This window comes from Balaenoptera ricei, chromosome 2 (assembly GCF_028023285.1).
Source record: "Balaenoptera ricei isolate mBalRic1 chromosome 2, mBalRic1.hap2, whole genome shotgun sequence".
NCBI lineage: Eukaryota > Metazoa > Chordata > Mammalia > Artiodactyla > Balaenopteridae > Balaenoptera > Balaenoptera ricei.
Window position 1 is genome coordinate 31,535,223 of NC_082640.1, and position 24,569 is coordinate 31,559,791.

Sequence of the window (24,569 nt, forward strand, 5' to 3'; positions counted from 1 at the left end):
ACTACTTTTCAAGCATGAGGTGAAGTAAGAAATTTACAGATAAACAAAAAAGGGGAATTTGCCACTAAAAGATCTACACTGAATCAAGGACTTCTAAATCAAGGGTTCCTAACTTCTGGTAGAGCAGTCTGGTGAGGTCTTTGGGGTCCCTCTCAGAATGAGGTTTTTAAATGCATGAAATAAAATATACAGAATTACAAAGGAAACCAATTATTTTAAAACATTTTAAAATCAACTTATTTTTAAAAGTATAATAATATATGTGCGACGTTACTCATCAAATAACAAAATCCGGTGGCGGATCTAGAAACTACCCTAATTTCAGAGTAAACAGCTCTGGCGAAGCCTACATCTTACAGGGCAGAGCCAGGGCACATGAGTTTGGTACCCAGCGTACGTGAGGCAATTTGCATCAAGGAAGCACACATTGCAGTAGAACAGGTGGCGTGTATCTCAGCTCTGATTTTCTTTTGACTCATGAGTTATTTATAACATTTATATGATTTTACATTTTTTTCTTTCATGGGGCAACTTTGTCATCGATTTATAGCTTTGCTACTGTATGAAAAGCAAACAAAAGCTATAGAGTTCTTTTTCTGTCGTGGAGAAGGTCCTTTGAGGAGAGTGGCTTTCCTTGTGGATGTTCTGAGTTTGATGCACTGACGTGCAGAGAAAGTTGGGACCACGGGCCGGAAGCGAACGGTTGGGAGCAGGAATGTGCTGAGGGAAGGAGGCACAGGCATGGGTGGGATGGGAAGGCTGCAGAGGTGTCTCTTTCCCAGACGGGAGCCGAGATGGACTCAGGAGGCTGAGGGCCTGCACGCCTGATGGAACCTGGCCATGTGGCCCCGGGGAGACCCAGACAAAGAAAACCAGGCTGAAAGAGAAGAAAATGGAGGTGGGATAAAGTAGGAGGATCATCTACTCCATGAGGCCTACGTAGCGCAGGCCTGCAATCCGGAAGGTTTAGAAGGTGGGGACCCACAGATGTCTTTCATTCTGAGCAGCTCAGAGTACTATCTGTGCCCTTATTGCAATAGCAGGTCTTTCTCCAGACACGTGAATGTTGGCTTTTTAGTGGTAAACTGGTACCACTGTAGCTATGGGGCCGCCGGCCATATATTTTGTGAAATAATTTAATTGGCTTTCAAGTCTGCATTCTGGAAGCACTTGCTTCACTACCCGAAATGTTGCATTACCATTTGCCTTTGAACCAGATTGGAAGATCTGAAGAAAGTTCCTGATTTTAGGCAGTGAAAGAACTTTTCAATCTCAGAGACAAGATTTAAAGGACTGATTTATTCCGGGCCTCGGAGTACAGGGGCAGCACCAATCAAAGGCAAGGACTTCTGCTGTAAAGATGCTGTTACTTCCCCGCAGTCTCTTATCCCCTCTCATTGCTCTCAACAGCAGGAAGCTCTTTCTCATTTCTAATTTTATCTCTTGCATCTCTGTAGGCTGGGTGGGGAAGTGGAGAAAAGAGCCAGTTGGCGTCCTTACAGCAACTCACAGGTGTTGGGAAAGTTAACCCTCCTCTCTGGGCAGCATCATGCCTTTCCTGTTCTTCTTGGCTTTTCTTTCACAACTACTGAATTGTCTGTTCCTCTTCTCTGACCCTCTTCAATGTCTTTGTAAACTGCAGACTTTGAATAACAATCCTGGCAAATTAAACAGGACAGAGGGTACTTGAGATATAATTTCACTGGCCAGCTAGATGCAGGACCCCGTTCCTCACAGGAGTGGTACAAAGTAAGCCTGCAGAATTACCGAGATGGCAGAACATGCAACACCATCCTGCCTTGTTGCTAGGATTGAGCAAACAGCAGTTCAAGCTAAGTCCCTGTCGTTTCAGAGCAGGGATATGGTCCCCTCCCCTGGTTGCCATGGGGATGGGAGCAGGCACCCTCAGGGAGGAGGAGCCCAGCATCTGGTCTTTGAAAATCTCCTCGACTCTAATGTAGTCACCCTTGTTAGAGCTGGTGCTGGTGTTTCTGTACCAGAGGCAGAGAAGTCCGCTCTGCCTGAGAGCAGATGTGGAGGGAGAGGGGATATTTAGGAACAAAAATCCAGCATCCCACTCTGGATGTGTTAGTGTATTAGTAAGCTCAGGCTGCAGTAACAAAATATTGTAGAAATAATGCCTTTTGCAGCAACATGGGTGGACCTGGAGATTGTCATACTGAGTGAAACAAGTCTGATAGAGAAAGACAAATATCATATGATATCACTTATGTGTGGAATCTAAAAAAAATGATGCAAATGAACTTATTTACAAAACAGAAACAGACTTATGGATATTGAAAACAAACTTACGGTTACCAAAGGGGAAAGGTAGGGGAGGTATAAATTAGGAGTTTGTAATTAATATACACATACTACTATATATAAAATAGATAATCAACAAGGACCTACTGTAAAGCACAGGGAGCACTATCGATATTCTATAATAACGTATATGGGAAAAAAATCTGAAAAAGAATGGACATGTGTATATGTATAACTGAATCACTTTGCTGTATACCTGAAACTAACACAACATTGTAAATCAACTATACCCCAATATAAAATAAATATTAAATTTAAAAAATTATCATAGACTGGGCCAATTAAACAGAAGTGTATTTTCTTGCAGTTCTGGAGGCTGGAGGTCTGCAATCAGAATGCTGCCATGGTCAGGTTCTGGGGAGGGCCCTCTTCTTGGCTTGTAGACTGCTCACTTCTCTGTGTCCTCATGTGGCCTTTCCATGGTGTGTACTTGTGGAGAGAGAGATCTCTCTCTCCTTCTCTTCCTATAAGGCCACCATCCCATCATGGGGGCCCCACCTTCACAACCTAATCTAACCCTAATCACCTCCTGAAGGTCCTGCCTCCAAATACCACCACATTGAGGGTTGGGGCTTCACCATATGGATTTGGGGGGGACGCAGACATTCAGTCCCTGACAATTTGTTTTCTATTTCTGCAGAACAGATTTCTGCAAACTTTGCAGCTTAACACAACACCCATTTACCATCTCACAGATTTCTTGGATCATGAGTCTGGACATGGCTTAGTAGGGTCAACTGGCCAGGGTCCCACAAGGCTGCAGTCACGGTGTTGCCAGGGCAACATCATTTCAAGATGCTGTCCCTGGGGAGGGTCACGGAATAGCACATCCTACTCACACTCAAGGGGAAGGCATTATACAAGGTCGGAATCTCCATGCCTCATTGCGTTTGATGGTTTTATTCTTTGCCTTCGTATAGGGGACTTGGATCCATTCCCAATTATAGTTATTATTGATATTTAGAAATGTAAATTATCTTCAAGAAGCAAATTGTCCATGTTTGTTGGAAGTAAAATTATTTGAGGGGATTTGTGGAATTATAACTTCATGATGAAGATGGGAAATGTCAAGAATTTTTACTGTGGCCTAAGATAAGTGCTGTTAACTTCCTTTGTGTTTAGAAACCCCTGCTCCTTGGAGGTCCAGTAAAATCCCTGTTGTAGTGGCCTGGTCATTGTAGAGACTTGATAGTTTTAGCAGCTTCAGCTTAGAAGATGCAGGAGTTCTGTCTGTGTGTATCAGAGAGGACTTGAGAGGTCTGGGGTGGTTTGGGAGTTCAGTGGGGCCCCATGTTCTCTCGAATTCCTAGGCCCTTCCTGGGTGAGGAGGCATTGGGCCATGTCTGGAAGGATGGGTGAAATTTCATCTGGTAGAAATGGGAAGGAGAAGGCAGAGCGTAAGTGGACATCTTCTGGGAGATAGTCTGAGAATTCTCATCCTCTCTCCAGGCTCAGTCTGGGCGTGGCCAGTGTTGGTGTGAAGGGCAGACAGAGGACACTGTGGAAGCCCCGTCCTAGGGGGATGGTGGGGTCAGAGCTCGGCACCCAGAGCTTGGTCATCATCTGAAGGAAGAGAAAGAGGTGGGGCTGAGGCAGGGGGCCAGGAGGTGGGGGGTGACAGGAGGGGAGTGCTGAGTATGGAGGGAAGACAGCCCGCAGGGGTTCTGTTCCAGGGCTCATGTTTGAGAAATGCAGTGGCTTTGGTGCCCACAGTGGCCAGGACACGAGTGGAGGGTCACTTAGGGCGGTGCTGGTGGGAAATCAGGGACCGGATTTGTGTGGGTCTGGTTGCCCGGCCAGGGAGGTGACATTCAACCTGACAGAGGCGTCCAGCGCAGTTGCAGTGGAGGGGCAGAGGTGAGTGAGTGGCTGAGCACCCCGTCCATGCAGGTAAATCATGAGAGCGAGAGCAAGCAGAGGGGGAGGAGAGGTGTCGAGAGCAAGAGCCAACCCAGCTTCACGACTGTGGCTCCTGAGCGCGCCAGGAGCTCAGATGTTGACAGCGGAGTTGGCAGAAGTTTTGGATTCTCCACAAGAAGGTTTGGAGGTGGAGAGAAGAGGTCAGGGTGTGCGCTATCCAGCATGAGGTGATGGTGAGAGTCCCAACAGCCTATCCTTAGGAGAAATGGCAGCTCAGTCCAGTGGAAAATGACTTGGAGGAAGTCGTGTGTCCATTGAGGAGGAAGAATTCGACACCAGGGAGGGTGTTCTGATGGGTGGAGTGTTGGGTGCAGAAGGGGAGAGAGCGGCTTTAGAGGCACATGGAGAAGAATGATGGAGACTTGGCCTCGGAGACCGTGGGGCAGGGGGGTGGGGAAGAGCAGCCCAGGGTTTCTGTGATGGCTGGAGCTGGAGCTGGGCGGCATCACGGAGAGAGGAGACTCGGGAGGTGGGAAAACGGTTGTCTGTAACATTTGCAGCATTGGCTGCGTTTGGAAGAGGTACGTGCCTTGAAGGGAGAAGGTAGATGTGACAGGCTGGGGAGCAGAGCATGCTGAAGCTCTTCCATTCATTCTTTTCTGTTAAGTGTGTGTGTGTGTGTGTGTGTGTGTGTGTGTGTGTGTGTGTGTGTGAATAGGTTTAAAGCCTTTCACATAAAGACAACTGGTCCGGGTGTTGTTGGACATCTGAGACCAACACGGCACTGGGTGGGTGGAGGCTGCAGGGTCTAAGACTTGGTCCTGCTCAGTGTAGAGGTGCCGGAGGGTGAACTGGGCTCTCTCACCAACAGGACCTTGTGGGTCTGTTCAATTGCGTGTTCTCCTCCGGGTCTGAGGTCGGTCCTTTTGGAATCCCAGGGGAAGTGCAGCCCGGCCCCTCCAGCCTGGTCCCGGACTGCCTGGCCCAGGCCCACCATGGAAAGTCAAGGTGGTAACAGCCCTTGTCTGTTGCATCCAGCGACCCCTCTGAAGGCAGATTGCGGTGGGCAGTGGGCGTGGGGTGCAGCTGTGTCTCTGTGGTCCAGTGGCCCTGCCTGGACACAAGGAGACTGGGAATATGGGGATCAGCAAACATGGGTCTGATGTGGGCTGGGCTTGGGGGGCAGCCCGGAAGAAGGGTGGGCCAGGAGCCGAGGGTGGTTCTCCCGAGAGTCGGCAGACACAGGGCGACAGGGGAGCCAGGGCGGAGGGGGCACTGCTGGGGAGGTTCTGGGGGGACGTGCTCGGCGGGACGGGGGCCAGGGGTCGGATGGGGCTGGCCTGGGCTGGGGCGGGCAGCTTAGAGGCAGTGTGGAAAGCGAGGGAGCCTCCTCGGTGGGGTGAGAGTGAAGGGGAGACCCCTGTAGGGGCTGGGGGGGGGTCCCAGGTGTGGGAGAACAGAGGGAGACTTCGGGCCGCTGTGCAGGTTGCGGGTGACCTGTGAGTGGGGACAGTACCGCCTTCCCCAAAGTAGTGTGTTCACTGCTGTCTGTGATGTTAAAGCACACAGCAAGTATCTCTCAGGACCTGGGGGGATAAGGCTGAGGGCCCGGGGGTGGGTGGGAGGCTCATTCAGAAAGCACATCTGCTCTCGGCATCCCTGCGAGCTGGTCACTCTGGCCCCGCGTGGTGGCTGCAGGTGTGACTGTCGGGAGGGACAGACCCACCACCATGACCCGCTCCTGCCTGCGTGCTGTGCTCTAGAAAAGTCCGGGGAGGCTCCTCACCCCCTGCTCCCTCTGTTCCAGGTGCTGCTGTCGGGACTCATCGGCGTCGTCTCCTGGAAGAGGCCCCTGTCCCTCGTGGTAAGTGGCATCCAGGTCCCCATGCGGCCATGGAGCAGGGCTCTGCCCGCAGAGGTGTGAGTGCTTTCAAGGCGCGTTAATCTTGTCCGTGGGCGTCCTGCTGCCCCCTCCACAGACGCTCATGGGCCATCCTCTTCCTGTTTGTCGGTGTTGTGCCCTCTTGGAGGACATGCCACCAACAAAGGCATTTTAATAAGTGCAGATGCAAGCGTTTTCTCTAGACTGATAAACACGATTGTGCACATGCATATGCTTACGGGTGATCACACAATAGGACGTAGCTCATCCGAGTTCCAGAAATGTTAGCTTTCTGTGTGTTTTGGAGACTGTGAAACTCTATGAGGTGTTGGTATTTATTTGCATAAATGTTTCTTTGGAAGAAGGAAGAAAGGGGTGCCCCTGGAGCCCTCTCTCATGGGGTCAGGCCTCGTGCTGGGGAGGAGGACGCCACACGGGGGGGTGGAAAGAGGATGATGGTTTTTCCATCTGAAAGTACCCAGAGCGAATTTATGTCTATTGATTTGTACGTGTGTTCTTCTCAGCATGTGCATTAATATATTTATGTGTCCACATCAGGACTATACGGAGAGGTTTTCTGGGTTTTGATGGATAATGAAAAAGACGGCATGGATTTTTTCCTCTTAGGTAGTAATCAATTATTTAAAATCTCTTCTTTAAGTGATTAGACTTGGAGATAATGACATACTAAATATTAATGGAAGTAGAAAAAAACCCACAAATCTTGTCTGTTGTAAACACCTCCTCCTTCGTGAGGGGAATCATGACATCCTGAAAAGGCACTGGGAGGGAGGGGTAGTTTAATTCAGGGGACCTCCTCTTGTACAAAATACTGAGAAATTTCCTTAAAATTTTTTTATATTGAAATTTTCAAATATTCACCAAAGTAGAGAGACTAGTATAATGAACCCCGTGTACCCGTATCCGTCCTCAACGGTATCAACATTGACTGGTCCTGTTTCATCTAAGCCCCTTGCTGGGTTATTTTAAAGTAAATCACGGCTTGTGTATTGAGGCGCTGACTCTTCTGTGCAGGGGCAAGTGGCGGCAGACACTGGGCCGTGGGGCCTGACGTTTTGGCTGTGCTGTGGGTCCCCTTCAGGGAAACGGGGACAACCTGCCCATCCCTCCTGACCTACCCGCACCGTGCAGTGCAGAGAGAGTAAGCCCTCAGCCTGGCATCTGAACAGAGGAAAGCCGCCCTCCTTCGGGTGGGTGTGTGGGATGGGAGAAAGGGCACCCGTCCCCCGGCCACCGCACGCCCGCTCCAGCCCTACCCTGGGACGGAGCTTCTCGGGACTGGGCATCTTACCGCGAAGGATGCACGTGCTCATGCCTGCTGAGGGGTCAGGACTCCTTGTGCAGGTGGCTCAGGTGTGTCCTTGGGGTGGGGGGGCCCGCAGCAGTAGGGTGGGTCTTGGGGCTTCGCCCAAGGAGGGTGGCCCCAGCGGGAGCCCCTGCAGCCGAGCTTTCCAGGGGCTCACCCCCCAGCTCCGTGCAGCCCAGCAACTCTCCAGGTAGACGAGGAGGAAGGGCTCCCCCAGCTCAACTGGCTGCTTTGCTGAGTCAGGGAGGTGAGGGGTCAGCTAGGGTGACACCAGCTGCTGTCAGAGCCCAGGCTTCGTGTCTTAACTCCGTGAACATCTGCTTCCTGCTCCCGTCCAGGCGGGCCTTCCAGGCAGCGGCTGCTCCCCCCACATGAGATTCAAAGACCCCGCTTGCTTCCACCGGCGGCCCTGCACTCCCCAGGCCCGTGGGGTCCCCTGCATTTCAGTGAAGGGGGGAGAGGATGGAGGAGAAACACGTGCTTCTTGACTTCCTTGGCCTGAAAGGGACACTCATGCTTGCGCATCACACCAATGGGGAGGTCTCGTCACGGGGCCCGAAGCGTGTCTGGTTGGGAAGGAAGCTGGAAAAGGTTGTCCCTCCCTGGACGGGTCCCTCCAAGAGACGGCCCACGTTGTGGAGTTGGGACAGAGTCTTGGCGGAGAGCTGGTCGTCTCTGCTGTAAGGATACTCTGCTGTCTGTTGACCAGGATGATACAACTTTTGATTCGTTAGCAGAAAACTCACTCTCTGAACTGTGAGCATTGATGTGGCCTTAGCTTTCCTCCCTGCCCAGCCTCACCCTGGCACCTGGACCCTCTGGACTTGCGGCGTGTGGTGTGGCCCCCAACTGACAGGTCCTCCCCGACCCCTCTGGCCTCTGCCCTGCCCTTCCACTCATTAGGGCTCGCTTCTCGCCGCTTCCTGGAAGCCCTCCTTCCCCCCAGGCTCCTCGGAGCGTCTGCGTCCAAGCCCCTCATCGTGTTCCACGACATGTAGGGCCCACCTACAAACTACTGTTAACAGGAACCATGTGCTGGGCGTTTCCTTCGTGCTAAGCCCTGCACGGGATCCCCTGAGCTTATCCACACAGTATCCTTGTGAGTAAGCTACTGTTTTTATCCCCATTTTCCAGAAGAAAAGGAAGACTTAGAAAGGTAAGTATCTTGCCTAGGGTCTCACAGCTAGAATAGCTTGAAGTCTTGATTTAAATAATTCCTTTTTTTTAAGAATTATTTTTTATTGGGGTGACATTGGTTTATAACATCATGTAAGTTTCACGTGTACAGCCTTATATTTCTACATCTGTGTACACTGCAGTGTGATCATCACCAAATATCCAGTTTCTATCCATCACTCCTCCACTGAGCCCCTTTCCCCTCTGGCAACCACTATTCCGTTCTCTGTATCTACGTGTTTGTTTTTGGTTGCTTTGGTATGTTCATTTATTTTGTTTTGTTTGTTTGTTTGTTTTTAAGATTCTACATACAAGCGAAATCATACAGTATTTGTCTTTCCCCGTCTGACTTACTTCACTTAGCATAAAACCCTCAAGGTCCATCCATGTTGTCACAATTGGCAAGATTTTATCTTTTTTATGGCTGAGTAATATTCCATTGTGTATATGTACCACATCTTCTTTATCCATTCCTCTGTTGATGGACATTTAGGTTGTTTCCATGTCTTGGCTATTGTTAATAGTGCTGCAGTGAACATCGGGGTGCATGTGTCTTTTCATATTAGTGTTTTCTTTTTCTTCAGATATATGCCCAGCAGTGGGATTGCTGGGTCATATGGTAGTTCTATTATTAATTTTTTGAGGAACCTCCATACTGTTCTCCATAGTGGCTGCACCAATTTACATTCCCACCAACAGTGTAGGAGGGCTCCCTTTTCTCCACATCCTCACCAACATTTATTATTTCTTGCCGTTTTGACAATAGCCAGTCCAATGGGCATAAGGTAATAATCTCATTGCAGTTTTGATGTGTGTTTCTCTGATAAATAGTTCTTTTATACCAAGCTCCAGTTTTATCCTTTACTCTAATGGTACGTTTCCATCTTCCCGAGGCATAAAACTGAAGAGGCCACTGTGAGTTCTGGTTCATTTCCAAGGGGACACGACACTCCCCACACGAATGACCACCAGAGCGAGTTGCCCTCTCTGAAGGGAGGTGTCTGCCCCTCGAGGTGTTGGAAGAGCCTCACAGGCTGGCTGGGGGAGGCCAGGAGCGATGCTGATGCGTGGCTGAGGGCACTGCCCTTGGTCGGTTGGCCATATCTCTCCTCCAACGGGCTGGTGAGTGTGGGCCCGTCACAGCCCTGCTGGGCCTCCTTTCTGTGCCTAACTCTGAGCCCGTCAGACAGAGTGAGGTGAGGGAGGGGGGGTAAGCTTCAGGCCAGAGCGACTGATGTGCTGTGGGTGGTGGAGGGGCTTGCGTTGGGAAAGAGGACAAGGTGGGGGCAGCAGGCTGGCTGATGGGGGCAGGAAGGAGACCGCCCTTTCCAGCTGGGGCCTGTGATGCGAGGGGAGGAGGAGGGAGAAGCTGTGACCTTCTCACCATCGTATTTTCTAAGAGCCTTTCCAAATTCTGAAACAAGGCGGGCGCTACGCCAGTAGAGAATACGTATGTTCACATTTTTTTTTTCACATTCATTTTTTTCTATGTGCTAAGTGTCTCCTATGATTGAGATAATTGTCTTCCTTACATCAAACTATAAAAGGTTCTACATTACGCTAGATGCCAATTAAGATTCAGATTGTATAGCTCTGATTAGCTCATTTTTTTGAAAGATTCAGTGGCATGTCTTGTGATTGCTTATACATATATCAATATTGGAAACAGTCTCACACATAATCACAGGTAGTGCAGGAGCCCCCTCCCACCATCCACAGTCCCGCTTTACACAGTTTCAGTTACCCACCCTCAGCTGCAGTCTGATGATATTAAATGGAAAATTCCAGAAATAAACAATTCATAAGGGCTTCCCTGGTGGCGCAGTGGTTAAGAATCCACCTGCCAATGCAGGGGACACGGGTTTGATCCCTGGTCCAGGAAGGTCCCACATGCCGCGGAGCAACTAAGCCTGGGCGCCACAACTACTGAGCCTGCACTCTAGAGCCCGCGAGCCACAACTGCTGAAGCCCACGCGCCTAGAGCCCGTGCTCTGCAATAAGAGAAGCCACCGCAGTGAGAAGCCCGTGCACCGCAGTGAAGAGTAGCCCCCGCTTGCCGCAGCTAAAGAAAGCCAGCGCACAGCAACGAAAACCCAATGCAGCCAAAAATAAATAAATAAAATAAATTTTTTTAAAATTAAAAAAAAAAAACAATTCATAAGTTTTCAATTTCTTGCTGTTCTGAGTATCGTGGTGAAACCCATGCCATCCCACTCCAGCCCCCCTGGGACGTGAATCGTCCCTTTGTCCAGCGGATCCCACCTGTTAGTCACTCAGTAGCCATCTGGGTTATCGGAGCGACTGTCGCAGTATCTCGGTGGTGTATTCAACTGACCCTTATTTTACTTAATAAAGACCCCAAAGCTCAAGAGTAGTTATGCTGGCAATTTGGATACACCAGAGAGAAGCTGTAAAAGTGCTAGACTTAATAAGGAAAGAAAAATCGTATGCTGAGTTTGCCAAGATCTACGGTAAGAACAAATCTTCTATCTGTGAAATTGTGAAGAAGGAAAAAGAAATTTATGCTAGTTTTGCTGTCACTCCTCAAACGGCAAAAGGTATGGCCATAGTACACTATAAACACTTAGTTAAGATGGAAAAGGCATTAAATTTGTACAATAAGATATTTGAGAGTGAGACCACATTCACATAAATTTTATTACAGTATATTTTTATAATTATTCTGTTTTATTATTATTGTTAATCTCTTACTGGGCCTAACTTACAAATTAAGCTTTATCACAGGTATATATTGATATATACAGGGTTTGGTACTATCTGCCATTTCAGGCATCCACTGGGGGCCTTGGAATGTATTCCCTGCAGATAAGGGGGGACTACTGTACACTTAAAAAAAAAAACTTGGAGTGGGTAGTACTGACCTGGCCACTAGATTATTTGTGATAACTAATACTGTTGAGAAACTAATAACCACGGGGTTGAAAACATTTTTAGAATTTATTTTTATATGTAACAAACTACAGTTTATTTAGTATAGTTTTTTAAAAGCAAAGTAGACATATTTTGAAAAGTACTAATCTGTAGGAATAAGAGTGCCATATAGAGTGATGTGTTTAGTATTGTTTGCGTTTTATGTTATAGTGGTTGAGGAGTCTGACTTTTTGGTTTATTCAGATAGTGGTTTACTTTTATTGCTAAATTTTATCAACCCCAATAGGAATGTATATCGGTTAGGGTTCAGTCTGAGAGGCAGAACCTCTAGGAGCCAACACCAAGCATCTCTGTGAGTCAGACTCTCCAAACCGCTGCTCTGGCCCCACTGCCCATCACCCTAACCACATCCACCTGGTCTTTGGTGATGAAGTGCCGCCACTCGGCCCCTGCCACCCTGGGATCCCAGAATCCTCATGCACTTGGGGATCCTAGTTTGATGGCAGCACAGGCATGTCTACTGCAGTTTCTGATCTACAGAGGAGAGTCCCTCAGGGCTCCTCAAGTGTGCTGGGGCTCCCCTCACAGATGTATTCTCAGCGCCATGGTGGAAGCTGTGTTCTCGGGATCCTCCAGGACGGGTGAGCAGGTCTTACATGAAGAGTGCACTCTGTCATTCCAGTCTCCCCCAGCCTTTAAGTTCCTCCCTCGAGGGTATACCTAGAAGGTCTGGCATTTCAACTTCACTTAGTGCAGCCCACCTTGGGGTTTGTATTTGAGCCAAACAAACAGCGAGAATCCTTCCTAATTCCTCCAGCTAAGACGTTGAATGCCAGAATCTCTGCTTGGTGGGCCCATTTCACTAACCTTGGCCTGATTCAGCAGTGTATTCCTTCTACCTTGATGCCCCACCATCCATGGTAAGTCCTAAGATTGCCCGTGTCCAGCTGTGAGAAGGGTCCCCAGGCTGCAGCACAGGCAGGGGGAGTCTGGGCAGAGCCTGGCACACTAGCTGAGTTAAGGAGAACAAGCTGAGGGGCGGGGACTTCAGGGTGGCTAGAGCTTTCAGGACAAGTGCCTGAGAGCTTACAAAAGTCCTGGAGACGCACAGATGATCCCTTATCAGTATTCGGCTGATACTGATCAGCTCTTGCAGGTGAGGCCAGGAAAGAACCAATGAGAGGATTAGAGGGAGCAGCACCAGGCACAAAAGCAGGGCTTTCCCACCGCCCAGGCTGGAAAACCTCATGATTCACTGGGACAGCAGGTGGAATACTCAGCAGAATCTTGCTTCCGTTATGGGGAATACTAAGCTCCAGGCTAAATGCTGCTCCAGTCCTGTCTGACAAATCTTGAGAGCTAGATCCAAAAGAATCAAACCATTTCCAAGTAATTCATACATGTCCCAGAGCAAAGTTCAAGAATGTTCATAGGAATACAAAATTATCCACCCAAGACAACATGCATAATCAGATTACTAGGCATGCAGAGAAACAGGAAAATGCAACCTGACATGATGAGAAAAATAAACAAATTGAAACCGATACAAAACTGACCTGGATGTTAGAAATAGCTGACAAAGATATTAAAACAGTTGTTATAACTGTATTGCAGATGTTTAAAAGTAGAGACAGTATAAAAAAGACCAGTTGAACTTCTAGTGAACTACAGTGGGAGAAAAAATTCATTGGACAAGATTAACAACAGATTAGATCAGAGATAAGAAAGGATTAGTGAACTCGAAGGCATTGCACTAGAAATTATTCCAAAATGTAGGACACAGAGAAAAATGAATTTTGTAAAAAATGGAAAAATCATTAGTGAGCTGTGTGGGGAAATTTCAAGAAGCCTCATATCTGTGGAATGGATACCTAAAATAGTGGGGATGGACAGGAAAAAACTATTTGAGGAAATAATACTGAAATGTTTTTTCAAAATTGGATAAAACTATGAGCCCACAGATCTGAGAAGCTCAACGTGCACAAAGAACAGGAAGTATGAAGAAAAGCACACCAAGATATTATGGAATTTATAACATATATATGGCAAAAATTGTGTAAATGCAGGAAGATAGAAGTATACAGTGTAAGGCTCTTAAGCTCTCTGTGGTGAGCTGTGATAAGGTGAATATATATACTATAAGCCCAAACACAACCACCAACATTAAAAAAAATTTTTTTAAAGACTTGGCTAATGAGCTAACAAAGGAAATAAAATGGAGTCATAAAAAATACCCAGTTCATCCAAAAGAAGACAGAAAATAAAGGAAAAATTAGACAATGAATAGATGAGACAGAAAGGAAACAAATAACAAGATTTCATTGCCCGTTTGAATTTTTCTGTGATGTGCTTATTTACATCTTTTGTCTATTTCTCTGTAAGACTGTTTTTCATTAATCTGTGGGATTTCTTAATATAGTAATTATTTTCCATTTTAGGTGACTAATATTTTATCCCAGTCTGTTGTTTGTCTTTGTCTTTTAATTTTTGATGAAATGCCTTTTTAAAAAAAATACAGAATTGTTAGCTTTTTGATTTGCAAAATCTGTTGGCTTTTTTTCTTATGGGGCTTCTGGGGTTTTTTCTTATTTTAAAAGGTCTCTCTTGCCCCACAATTCTGAAATTATTTTCCTGTGTATTTCTAAAACATTTATGGCTTTGCTTTTTATGTTTAGGTAATTGATCCCAAACTTACTTTGATCTATAGTATGAAGTAAGGCTCTAACTTTTTATTTTCCAAATGGACAGCCAGCTAAGTCTCCAACACCATTTTTTTTTAAATTTTATTTATTTATTTATTTATTTATTTATTTATTTATTTATGGCTGTGTTGGGTCTTCATTTCTGTGCGAGGGCTTTCTCTAGTTGTGGCAAGTGGGGGCCATTCTTCATCACGGTGCGCAGGCCTCTCACTATCGCAGCCTCTCTTGTTGCGGAGCACAGGCTCCAGACGTGCAGGCTCAGTAATCGTGGCTCACGGGCCTAGTTGCTCCGCAGCATGTGGGATCTTCCCAGACCAGGGCTCGAACCCGTGTCCCCTGCATTGGCAGGCAGACTCTCAACCACTGCGCCACCAGGGAAGCCCCAACACCATTTTTTGAATGTTCAATATTTCACCTCACATTTGAAGTGTCCCCTCCCCACTGCTATGGACATGGGTGTGTTTATTAATCCCTATTTCATGAATCTGTTGGTCCATTTCTAAGCCAATACTACAATGTTTTAATTAGTCTAGCTTTATAATAAATTGCTCTGTGATTTTTTTCATAATTTTTTTGGCTACTTCTGTGCATTTTCTCTTCAGTAAATTTTAAAATCAGTTTGTAAAGTTCTCAGCTGATAATGATTTGAGTTTGATTGTGATTGCATTCTAGGAAAATTACATCTATAATGTTGAGAGATGGGAATATGTTTTCTGTTATAATTTCTGGAAAGTGTGCTGATTATATATCTGGTTACAACATACCATAGTGAAGTGTTGTACTAGAGCTAATTGTTTGTCTATTGGATGTTTCAAGAAAAGTTTTCCAGGGGAATTTCTTTCATTAATTATTGATTATATCTCTCCTGTGTATTTCTCAGCCTTCTCGAGTTTATGCTACTCAGAGTAGGTAAAAGGATATTCTACCTGCTGCAGGCAGATAAACTGATGCCATAGAATTCTTAACATTTTCTAACACGTTCTTTTTCTGTACTTGGCTGGGATATTTCTTGTTTTATTTTCTAGATGACTAATTTGGGCCTCAGCCATATCCATGCTACTGCTTGACCCACCTGCTGAATTTTTCATTTTGACGACACCCGTGTTGCTTTCAAAGAATCCTCTGTTGTTCTCTAATTGCTGCTTTTTCTCAGCACTGTGTTCACAGTTTAGGAAGCATGCGCTCTAGGGGTGCCGTCGCCTCCTAATATTAATTAGAATTTTGTTCATCAGGTTTCCTGCCTCCCCGTGTTCTCAGCTCCCCCCACTGGCCAGTTGGTCTCGACTCCTCTAGGTCCTTATTCATGATATTAGTGTTCCTCAGACGTGTGGCATCTTTGGTTTCCTGTTCATACTTACAGAAGAAGGACCATTTGGATGAGCGGAGGTAGTTGGTGGCTGGTTGCTGGGTGTCTCCTGTCTTCTTGTTTGGGGTGGGCAACAGTTCCTACTCCCCCGCCCGGCTGGGCCTGCCCCACAAGGCCAAGGCCATCTTCGGGATCTGTGAAAGGGGAGCTCCAGGTGGACGGGCAGGATCTGGTGCAGGCTGCTGGGGAGGTGAGCAGCTGGGGAAGGCGCACCTGACTTTATTCCCCCAGGTGAAGCTGCCTTCCCTCCCTCTGTCTCCATCTGCAGTGTCCATGGTGAAGGTCAACAGTGTCTCAGGCCGTGCATGTCCCGGACAGATGGTGATGCTGATGATGATCACAGCCATGATTGCTGACACTCATCCATCACCCTCTGTGGTCCAGACCCTCTTCTAAGTGCTGCTCTGTGATGTGAGCGCTGCCAGGGTTAGTCACGCTCAGGGTTGTGCAGCTGGTCGGTGGCAGCGCTCAGCTGTCACCCAGGCGATGTGTTTCTGAGCTTCTGGAGCTTCTCCATCCTGCTGAACCCCCCGAGGCACATGGAAAACCACTGCTCCAGGTCCATTGCATCATGTCCGTTTGGCTTCCATACTGACATGCGCGGATGTAGAACACACCATGTGCCTGGCCCTTTCCAAGTGTTCTTGCCCCGACGTTCTCCTGATGCCGGGGGCACCTCTGTTGTCATCCCGCCTTACACCAGGAGGAGGGATGGGACCCGGGACAGTGTGGGGCATCCACAGCGAGTGACACCAGCTCAAGCCGCCTGGCCCATGGGCTCTGCCCTCCTCGCTGGGCTGCCGCCTTCCTCGAGTCCTTTAAATTCAACAACAACAAACCTCCTTCTTTACTGACTGAGGCGTTGTCCAGCTTCCTTATTAACACCTCAGATGGAGACTCACTGCACTTGCGATCAGACCAAATAAAACACTCTCACGTCCAGTTCATTATTTCATGGTTTCCTTTCCATTAGAAGCTGCCAAATAGAGGACTTTTTTGTTCTTTCATATTTTGTTTTCTCCAAATGGGGGCTTCCCTAGTTTTGCATTCATTCCAGCAGGTGTTTGGGAGCTTCTTCAGCTGCAGGGAGGCTTCTAGCCCTGGAGAGTCCGGTGTGTGGCGCCAGGAGCCTTACTGAGCTCCCGACTCTGCTGTGCACTGGCCAGAACATCTCCTGTCCATTGGAACCTAATTCACTGGAGCCAGACCAGAAGTGATAGTAATAGGGGTCTGATAATTAGTTCCAAGTTTAGAGGAACCAGCCCTATATATTTATACTCAGGTGTAAATCACTGATTCTTATCATAATGTCTATTTTGTTGGGCGCCTTCAGGCAACTGATGAAAAAGAAAAATTGCCTTTTTTGATTGCCTTTCCATTCTGCTTGGATTCTATTTTTTTGTTTTTTTCAACTGCAATATTTAATGACACATGCAAAAGCCAAGGAACTGGAAGTTAATGATGAACAAACTTCAGCCTGGATGAGGGTTTTTCTCTCTCTTCATTGCTATGGCGATCATTGTCCAATGTAAGGAAGCTTAAAATCTTATGCTGCATATATCAACTTCTTTTTTTAAGTGTTTTTGAATCTTTGTACTAGCAAAAATGTTTCCTGCTGTGCACATCAGAAATTCAGTCCTGGTCTCACTTCAGATTTGTATGTTTGGCCATATTTTGTGGAAAAAAATGTATGAGTCACTTTAACCTTTAATATGAGATGTAGGAAACCTGTAGGGCTTTCTTTCAAGCCCGTTGAATTGAGCACAAATATAACTTTAATACGCTATTTAAAAATTTAGGTGAGTTAAAGGTTAATATGTTTAATGTAAATGTATTTGCAGTCATTATTTATTCAGAAAATTCGTTATAAATCCACTATGGGGGTTTCTCACAGTCAAGATCATGACCTCTTGAATACATTCAAGAGAATGTATTTTGCTTGATCACATTAAAGATGAATGCTTCATTTGTTAGTGCTGAGGACGAGAAGGAATTAGGGTATACCCATATTTATAAGGCAATATTTTACTCTGCTAATACAGCAGCTGAAGTATCTAAAACCCCCTATCTTAATTATGAAAATAGACTAATACACTTGTCTTTAAATTTACTAATAGTATTAAATTTAATCAGGGGAACATAAGTCTAACCAGAAAATTGAGACTGAAATGGACTAATTAAATTATAGCATAATGAAACCACTCAAGGGCAAGTGAAATTAGAAATGGTCATTGAAAAAATACTCATTTTTATTACAACATGACATTTGTTGATATTTGCTTAAATCACTTCTCAGTATAAATTCCTTTATTTTGATCCATCAGACACAATCTTTGTTTCTTTTCCATTATGGTTTATTACAGGATATTGAATATAGTTCCCTGTGCTATACAGTAGGACCTTGTTGTTTATCCATCCTATACATAATAGTTTGCATCTGCTAATCCCAAACTCCCTATCCTTCTCTCCCCACCCCCCTTCCCCTTGGCAAGCACAAGTCTGTTCTGTATGTCTGTGAGTCTGTTTCTGTTTTGTAGATAGATTCATTTGTGTCATATTTTAGATTCCACATACAATTGATATCATATGGTATTTGTCTTTCTCTTTCTGACTTACTTTGCTTAGTATGATCATCTCTAGGTCCATCCATGTAGCTGCAAATGGCATTCTTTTTTATGGCTTAGTAGTATTCCATTATGTATATATACCACATCTTCTTTATTCATTCATCTGTGGATGGACACTTAGGTTGCTTCCATGTCTTGGCTATTGTGAATAGTGCTGCTATGAACATTTGGGTATGTGTATCTTTTCAAATTATAGTTTTGTCCAGATATATGCCCAGGAGTGGGATTGCTGGATTATATGGTAGCTCTATTTTTTGTTTTTTAAGGAACCACCATAATTTTTTCCATAGTGGCTGCACCAACTTACATTCCCACCAACAGTGTAGGAGGGTTCCCTTTTCTCCACACCCTCTCCAGCATTTGTTATTTGTAGACTTTTTAATGATGGCCATTCTGACCGGTGTGTAGTTTGATTTGCATTTCTCTAGTAATCAGCAATTATGAGCATCTTTTCATGTGCCTCTTGGACATCTGTATGTCTTCTTTGGAGAAATGCATCAGACACATTCTTAAATGAAAATGTAATAAAACTTGCTTTTTGCAAGAGATCATGAGCTTGGACAGGAAGATTAAACAAGGTAGACAGAGATACCTGGTAAGGTAGTTGTGTGCTTGAAAGCATAATGAATTAAATGCATCGAATTGCACCTGGAAACAATTTAAATAGGCTTTTCCCTGGTTGTTACCTCCGAATGACTGTTGAGAATCTTCTCAGAAAGAGTGAATTGTTCTGTAGCCCAGCCTGGGGAATGTTAGTCTCTCCCAAGAGGGCAGAGACCAGAGAGCGGCGAGGTCTGTTGGAAGGGCGCTGAGGACACGGGCCGTCTTGGGGAGCTCAGGACCTCGTGGAGGGCGGGCCACCATCAGCAGGTGTCCCCGTGCCTGCCTTGGATGGAGTCCTAGACACTTTCTATGTGTATCTTTACCTACGGCTTGGGTGGTGTACTTGTAACCCATGTCCATTGGTTAATGTGCCGTGAGGGGAGTTGTAGAAAGCTGGACCCTCAGTCCATGGTCAATGTCTTGATTATGATAAACCCCTTAGTAGCTCCAGTTGTGGGCACCTTTATAGATGTTTCCAGAAGAGCAGAGTTTGCTCCGCTGCTGAGGCTTGGTTACGTGTCTCCTGGTGCCCTTAAGTAGATGACCTTTGTATGTGTAACCTTGGGCTGATTCTGACTTGTAGCCAGTTCCTTATTGTGTCTGCCTGGACACATAAAGGACATGGTCAGCACACAGTAGGTTTCAGAACCATCAGCCGATGAGGCTTAGAGCCTGTGGTTGCACTAAAATACGTCATGCAAGACATGGAGACTGTGTGAGGAGTTGGACACAAAGAAGCACAAGGTAATGGTCTTGCCTCCTATATATAGAATAGATAACTAATAAGGACCTACTGAATAGCACAGGGAACTCTATTCAATACTCTGTAATGACCTCTATGGGAATAGAATCTAAAAAAGAGTGGATACATGTGTATGTATAACTGACTCACTTTGCTGTACACCTGAAACTAACACAACATTGTAAATCAACTATATTCCAGTAAAAAAAGTTAATCAAAAAAAAGTTTAGTCTAGATGAGGACTTGATAGGAGTTGGAAAAATAGAAATAGCAATAAAATATTAATATAATAGGGAATAGTTGCAAGTTAGAACTTAGTAAATTAAGGAATGATTGTATATGAAGTTTGTTTAGAAAGATGAAAGGAAGATGGTGCCTTCCAGCCCTTTTTGTGCATCCAGGCACGGCAGCCGTGCAGAATGGGTGCTCACTGTGACCAGCGACGAACAGAGCATCCCTTCCACAGCGATGTGTGCTTGGCCGCAGTCACAGGGGTAGTCCTCTCAGAAGCTGGGATGGAGAAATCCAGGTCTGTTTGCTTTCAAAGGGTCTGCTCTTTTCCTCATGTCCTGCTACTTCCACAAGGGCTGAGGTGGGGAAAGACTGATTGATCTTACAGTAAGGATGCGACTCAGCGTAGGTGTCGAATGGGTGGAGTTTGGGCAGGTGGATCAGAGAGTGGGGTCCTTGCCGGCCAGCGGAATAACGTAAACAAAATCCAAGAAGCAAGAAAAATACAAGGTCTAAGGGTCCAGGAGTCAATCCCACCATAGAAGCTTTGGGGAGAAAGGGACGGCACTTCTCTCTCCCTTTCACATTGTCTCTGGCCTGTGTGGGAACATTTCCGGCATCAGGAGATGGTGACTTCCCCGAGCAGCCCTGCGGGTCCCTGGAGCAGCTTCTTAGAGTGCTTCCTGATGGTACTTCAGTAAAGGACTCCTGGACGCTCACTTTGCCCCATTGCTGGCCTCATCGTCTGATGCTTATGGTCTGGAAAAGAGAGTCTGGTGTTGGGGCCAGAGGACCTTCTGTCTCCTGGTCCAAGTGGTTTAAGCAGGGTGGTCTGGGGGACAGGGTGACTCCCCAACTGAGAGGGGGGGCAGGTGCAGTGGCCGGCAACATCCTTCTTGTGCTTAATTGCTGTGTTGGTGATTTAACTCACTGTATTAGTGATGAGACTTCTGTTTATAGAGGTATGTCAAAAGCATCTGTAGTTCACAGGAAATGGAGGATGTCCTGTCCAGTCCCTTCTTGACAGGAACTGTCTGATGTCCACCTTAGATATTCCTGCGCCTCTAAAGTGTCTCCTTCCCCTAATGGACTTCCTTTTCCCTGGGGTCTTCACGGTCTCCTAATAGAAAAAAGTCATTAAGGGAAAAAAAAAGTCTAATATGCTGAGGTAGCTCTAATATAAGAAAAGTAATAAATGAAGTGCCACCAGATTCCAAATGCATATTCTTTCAGAAAGAAGGCAATTACTGTTATAAAGATATAGCATTAGAAAAATTATTATGGCTGAGATGTATGTGGTGTGTCTGTGTGCAGCACAGTTAATTTTAAAAGTATTACCAAGCGTACAAATCATAAGAATAAAATGCTGAACCATAGTAATTGAAAGTGAATTTAATATGCAATTCTGAGGAACTGTCTCTACTTACCCAGCTTTAAAAAATTGTTACTTATAGGCTATTAGTTATCAGATTTTCTTTCAAATGTCCAACCTCTTTTAATGAAGAATATTACTCATGGGCTTTATCTCTGATCCCTGAATAATTTTATGCTGTAGAGTAAGTGATGGTAATACTGGAACATCCATGTTTTACCCTGATTTTTATGTACATGGAATCAAATCACTATAGGTTTCAATTTGTATTAAAATACAAAGATTCTGATTGGGAATGAAAAGAAAACTCAGATGTTTCAAATTTGTTTTGCTCTTCACTTTGTGTGGTTCAACAATTGGTGGAAAAATGGATTGAAGTTGATTTCAAATAGCACTATATAGGCAGTGTTAGCTAATGATTATCAGAAGTTTTTAAAAATCAGTTGCATTGATTATTTGCAGATTGACTTTAGGAGGAAGGAAGAAATTATCTGCCTTTCTTATATGTGTGGTGTCATCTCCAAACACAGGTCGAGGCAGTGCCCCCTGGCCCCGCCCTGCTATAGAAAACTGGAAAATGCAGGGACAGGACTGAGAAACACCGCAGGGCTCTGCTCCCACCCCACCCAGCCCACCCAGCCACTGTCAGGTTCATCTCATCTTTTTCTACAAACAGCTTTTTGCTTCATGATCCGCATGAATATCCTCCACTACAGCTCTATTTCTCTCAGCCTCTGATTTCCATCACTTTTTGCTCCGTTTGGATTTTATATTCTTAAATATACTAGTGTTCATTATTCGTGGATCGCAGCATTTACTAATATAAAGTGATCTTGTCCCAATTTAATGTTTTATTGTTGTGAATTCTGCTTCATCTAAAAGTAAAGCACCAACCTTATTTTCCTTTTGTTCAAATTTGCCTGAATCTTTACCTATCATTTTTACTTTAATTTCTCTATTTTTTTAGGTATGACTCATGCAAATCAATCTGCTTAAACTAGGGTAATTACTTATTGTGAAATCTTTTATTTGTGAAGTATTTGTTATTCTTTTTTTTTAAGCTTTTTTAATTTTATTTTTTTTAATTTATTTATTTTTATTTATTTATGACTGCACTGGGTCTTCGTTTCTGTGCGAGGGCTTTCTCTAGTTGTGGCAAGCGGGGGCCACTCTTCATCGTGGTGCGCAGGCCTCTCACTATCGCAGCCTCTCTTGTTGCGGAGCACAGGCTCCAGACGCGCAGGCTCAGTAGTTGTGGCTCACGGGCCCAGTTGCTCCACGGCATGTGGGATCTTCCCAGACCAGGGCTCGAACCCGTGTCCCCTGCATTGGCAGGCAGATTCTCAACCACTGCGCCACCAGGGAAGCCCTGTTATTCTTTTTATCTTTCTGTTTTTACATGTTTATTGGCACTTCTGATTTTTATGCTGTGTTTTTTCTAAAAACACTGCTTTCAGTGTGCTTTACTTTATGCAAATATTTAAAAGGTAGGCAGCTAGTTTTTTATTCGATACAGTTGCATTTAAAACATAGCTCTTTTTTCAATTTTAAATGATGAAATATTTATTAAAATAAAATGTTATTAAACATGAATATATGACACATACAGTGGAATGTGTGTAAAGTTGTGAAGCATAACTTTGAAACCAACGTAAGAAATGTGAGTCACCCAGGCTGGGGCCTCCCTCTGGACTCTTCCCTGTCTCATCTCCTGCTTCTCTTCAGAGCAGGGATTTCACGTTCATCATTCTTTTGCCACAGATGAGCGTGTCCCTAAATAATGCATTATTTTTGCTTGTTTTTGAACATTACATAGATGGAATCACAACCTGTACTCCTCTATGTCTCGCTTTTTTTCATTCATGCAGTTGTGGGTTCATCCATGTTTGTGCATGTAGCTCTAGATGAGTTATCTTTATAATTAATGGTACAGTATTCCATCATGTGAATATATGATATATCACAGTGTATTTGCCTGTTCTCCTTTAGTGGACAAGTGGGCATTTATATAACTTTTCTGCTATTATGAACAGAGCTTCTGTGAATGTTTTAATACCAGTCTCCTCGTGTACGTGGGTGAGGGTTCCACTGGTGTAAGAGCCTAGAATCAGTGGTCACCAGGACGCATATTTTCATTTTTATGGAATAACGTCAAATGGTTTTCCCAAAGCATTTCTATAATGTCGATGTCCAGCAGTGTTCCACATTTGTTCTAGAACATCATAGGGCCTGATGTTAAGTTTGCTGATCTGGTGGGTGTAACAGAGTCTTCATGGTCTCAGTTTGCATTTATCTTATTCCTGATGAAACTGGCCAACTTTTAGTCTTTACTGGCCATTGCGGTTCCTGTTCCATAGTATATGAGTTTAATCTGCTTTACCCATTTTTATTGTTTAATCTTTTTCTTACTATTCATAGAAGTTCTTTATAGTACATCTTTTGGAGGTTGTTTCTTTTTTAAACATGTGAAAATATCCCTTTCCAGGTTTTGACTTACCATCTCACTTTTTTTACGGTCACCTTTCCTTATCAATCCCTTTCACTATGGTTAATTTTTGTGCATGGGTGTGGGTATCTTTCATTGAGAAGTCCTTCCTGGGATGACATCATCAGTAGGGCAGAATAGGGGTTTTCTACCATCTTTCCCCTAAAGAACGCCAATTTTTGACAGTCGCCCACGGAAGAGAGTACCTTTGTGAAGTTCTGGGACTCCAGCAGAGAAGTCCCAGGACACTGTTGGAGCAAACGCTATCTGAGATGGGATGCACTGAAGACCATAAGAGGACCAGGTTCCCTTTACCTGCTCCACCCCTCCCCCAAGGCAGCATGGCTCAGGGCCCAGAGAACCTTCTCAGCCCACGCTGTCTCCCCCAAGGGAAAGTGGAGCGTGCGGGTGAGCCACCAGCTCCCCCAGCCATGGGGGATGCTGCCGAAGAGGCCCCCTTCATTCTGGCCCAGTCAGAAAACTGAGGGGTCCTGCGCAACCTGGGAGGGGGCGGGGGCTGGGAGAACAGAGCCAGGGCTTTCAGAGGGCATCAGGGGCACCCCATCAGGAGGCCTGCCCACGAGCCTCTGCAGATGCCTGGCCTGCAGACCCCGCACCTGGCCCAGGGCACCCCTAGCGCTCCACACACCACCAAGGGGAACTAGAGAATATTTCAGTGTAGGTAAGTTATACCTACCGAAGAAGTGGATTATAAAATTTTCTCTTTGCAGAAGATGAATGTTAGCATTTTTGATTCTGTGCATCTAAGATCCTTTTCACATTTCCATTTTATATTTAGAGCTCGGGCTGTGTAACCTTCCCTTATTTATTTCCCTAGTGGTTTCACTCCCCTGTTGATCATCTGAGGACTGACTTCAGCCTGTTCTCCGAATTTTTGTCCATCTCTTTAGGTTGGGTACACAGGGATATATATTCCTCAGAACATGTGTCAGCCAAAGTAGCCATCTGTTCCTTCCCA

General features: G+C 45.5%; 1 protein-coding gene across 1 annotated transcript in view; it reads left to right on the forward strand.

Moving 5' to 3' along the window:
* ENTREP2 (endosomal transmembrane epsin interactor 2) overlaps window positions 1–24,569 on the forward strand; it is a 257,220-nt gene that overhangs the window by 51,483 nt on the left and 181,168 nt on the right. Inside the window, exon 2 of the mRNA XM_059915335.1 lies at window positions 5,993–6,049. Coding sequence (XP_059771318.1) covers window positions 5,993–6,049 — 57 coding nt within the window. The remainder of the gene's footprint in view (window positions 1–5,992; window positions 6,050–24,569) is intronic.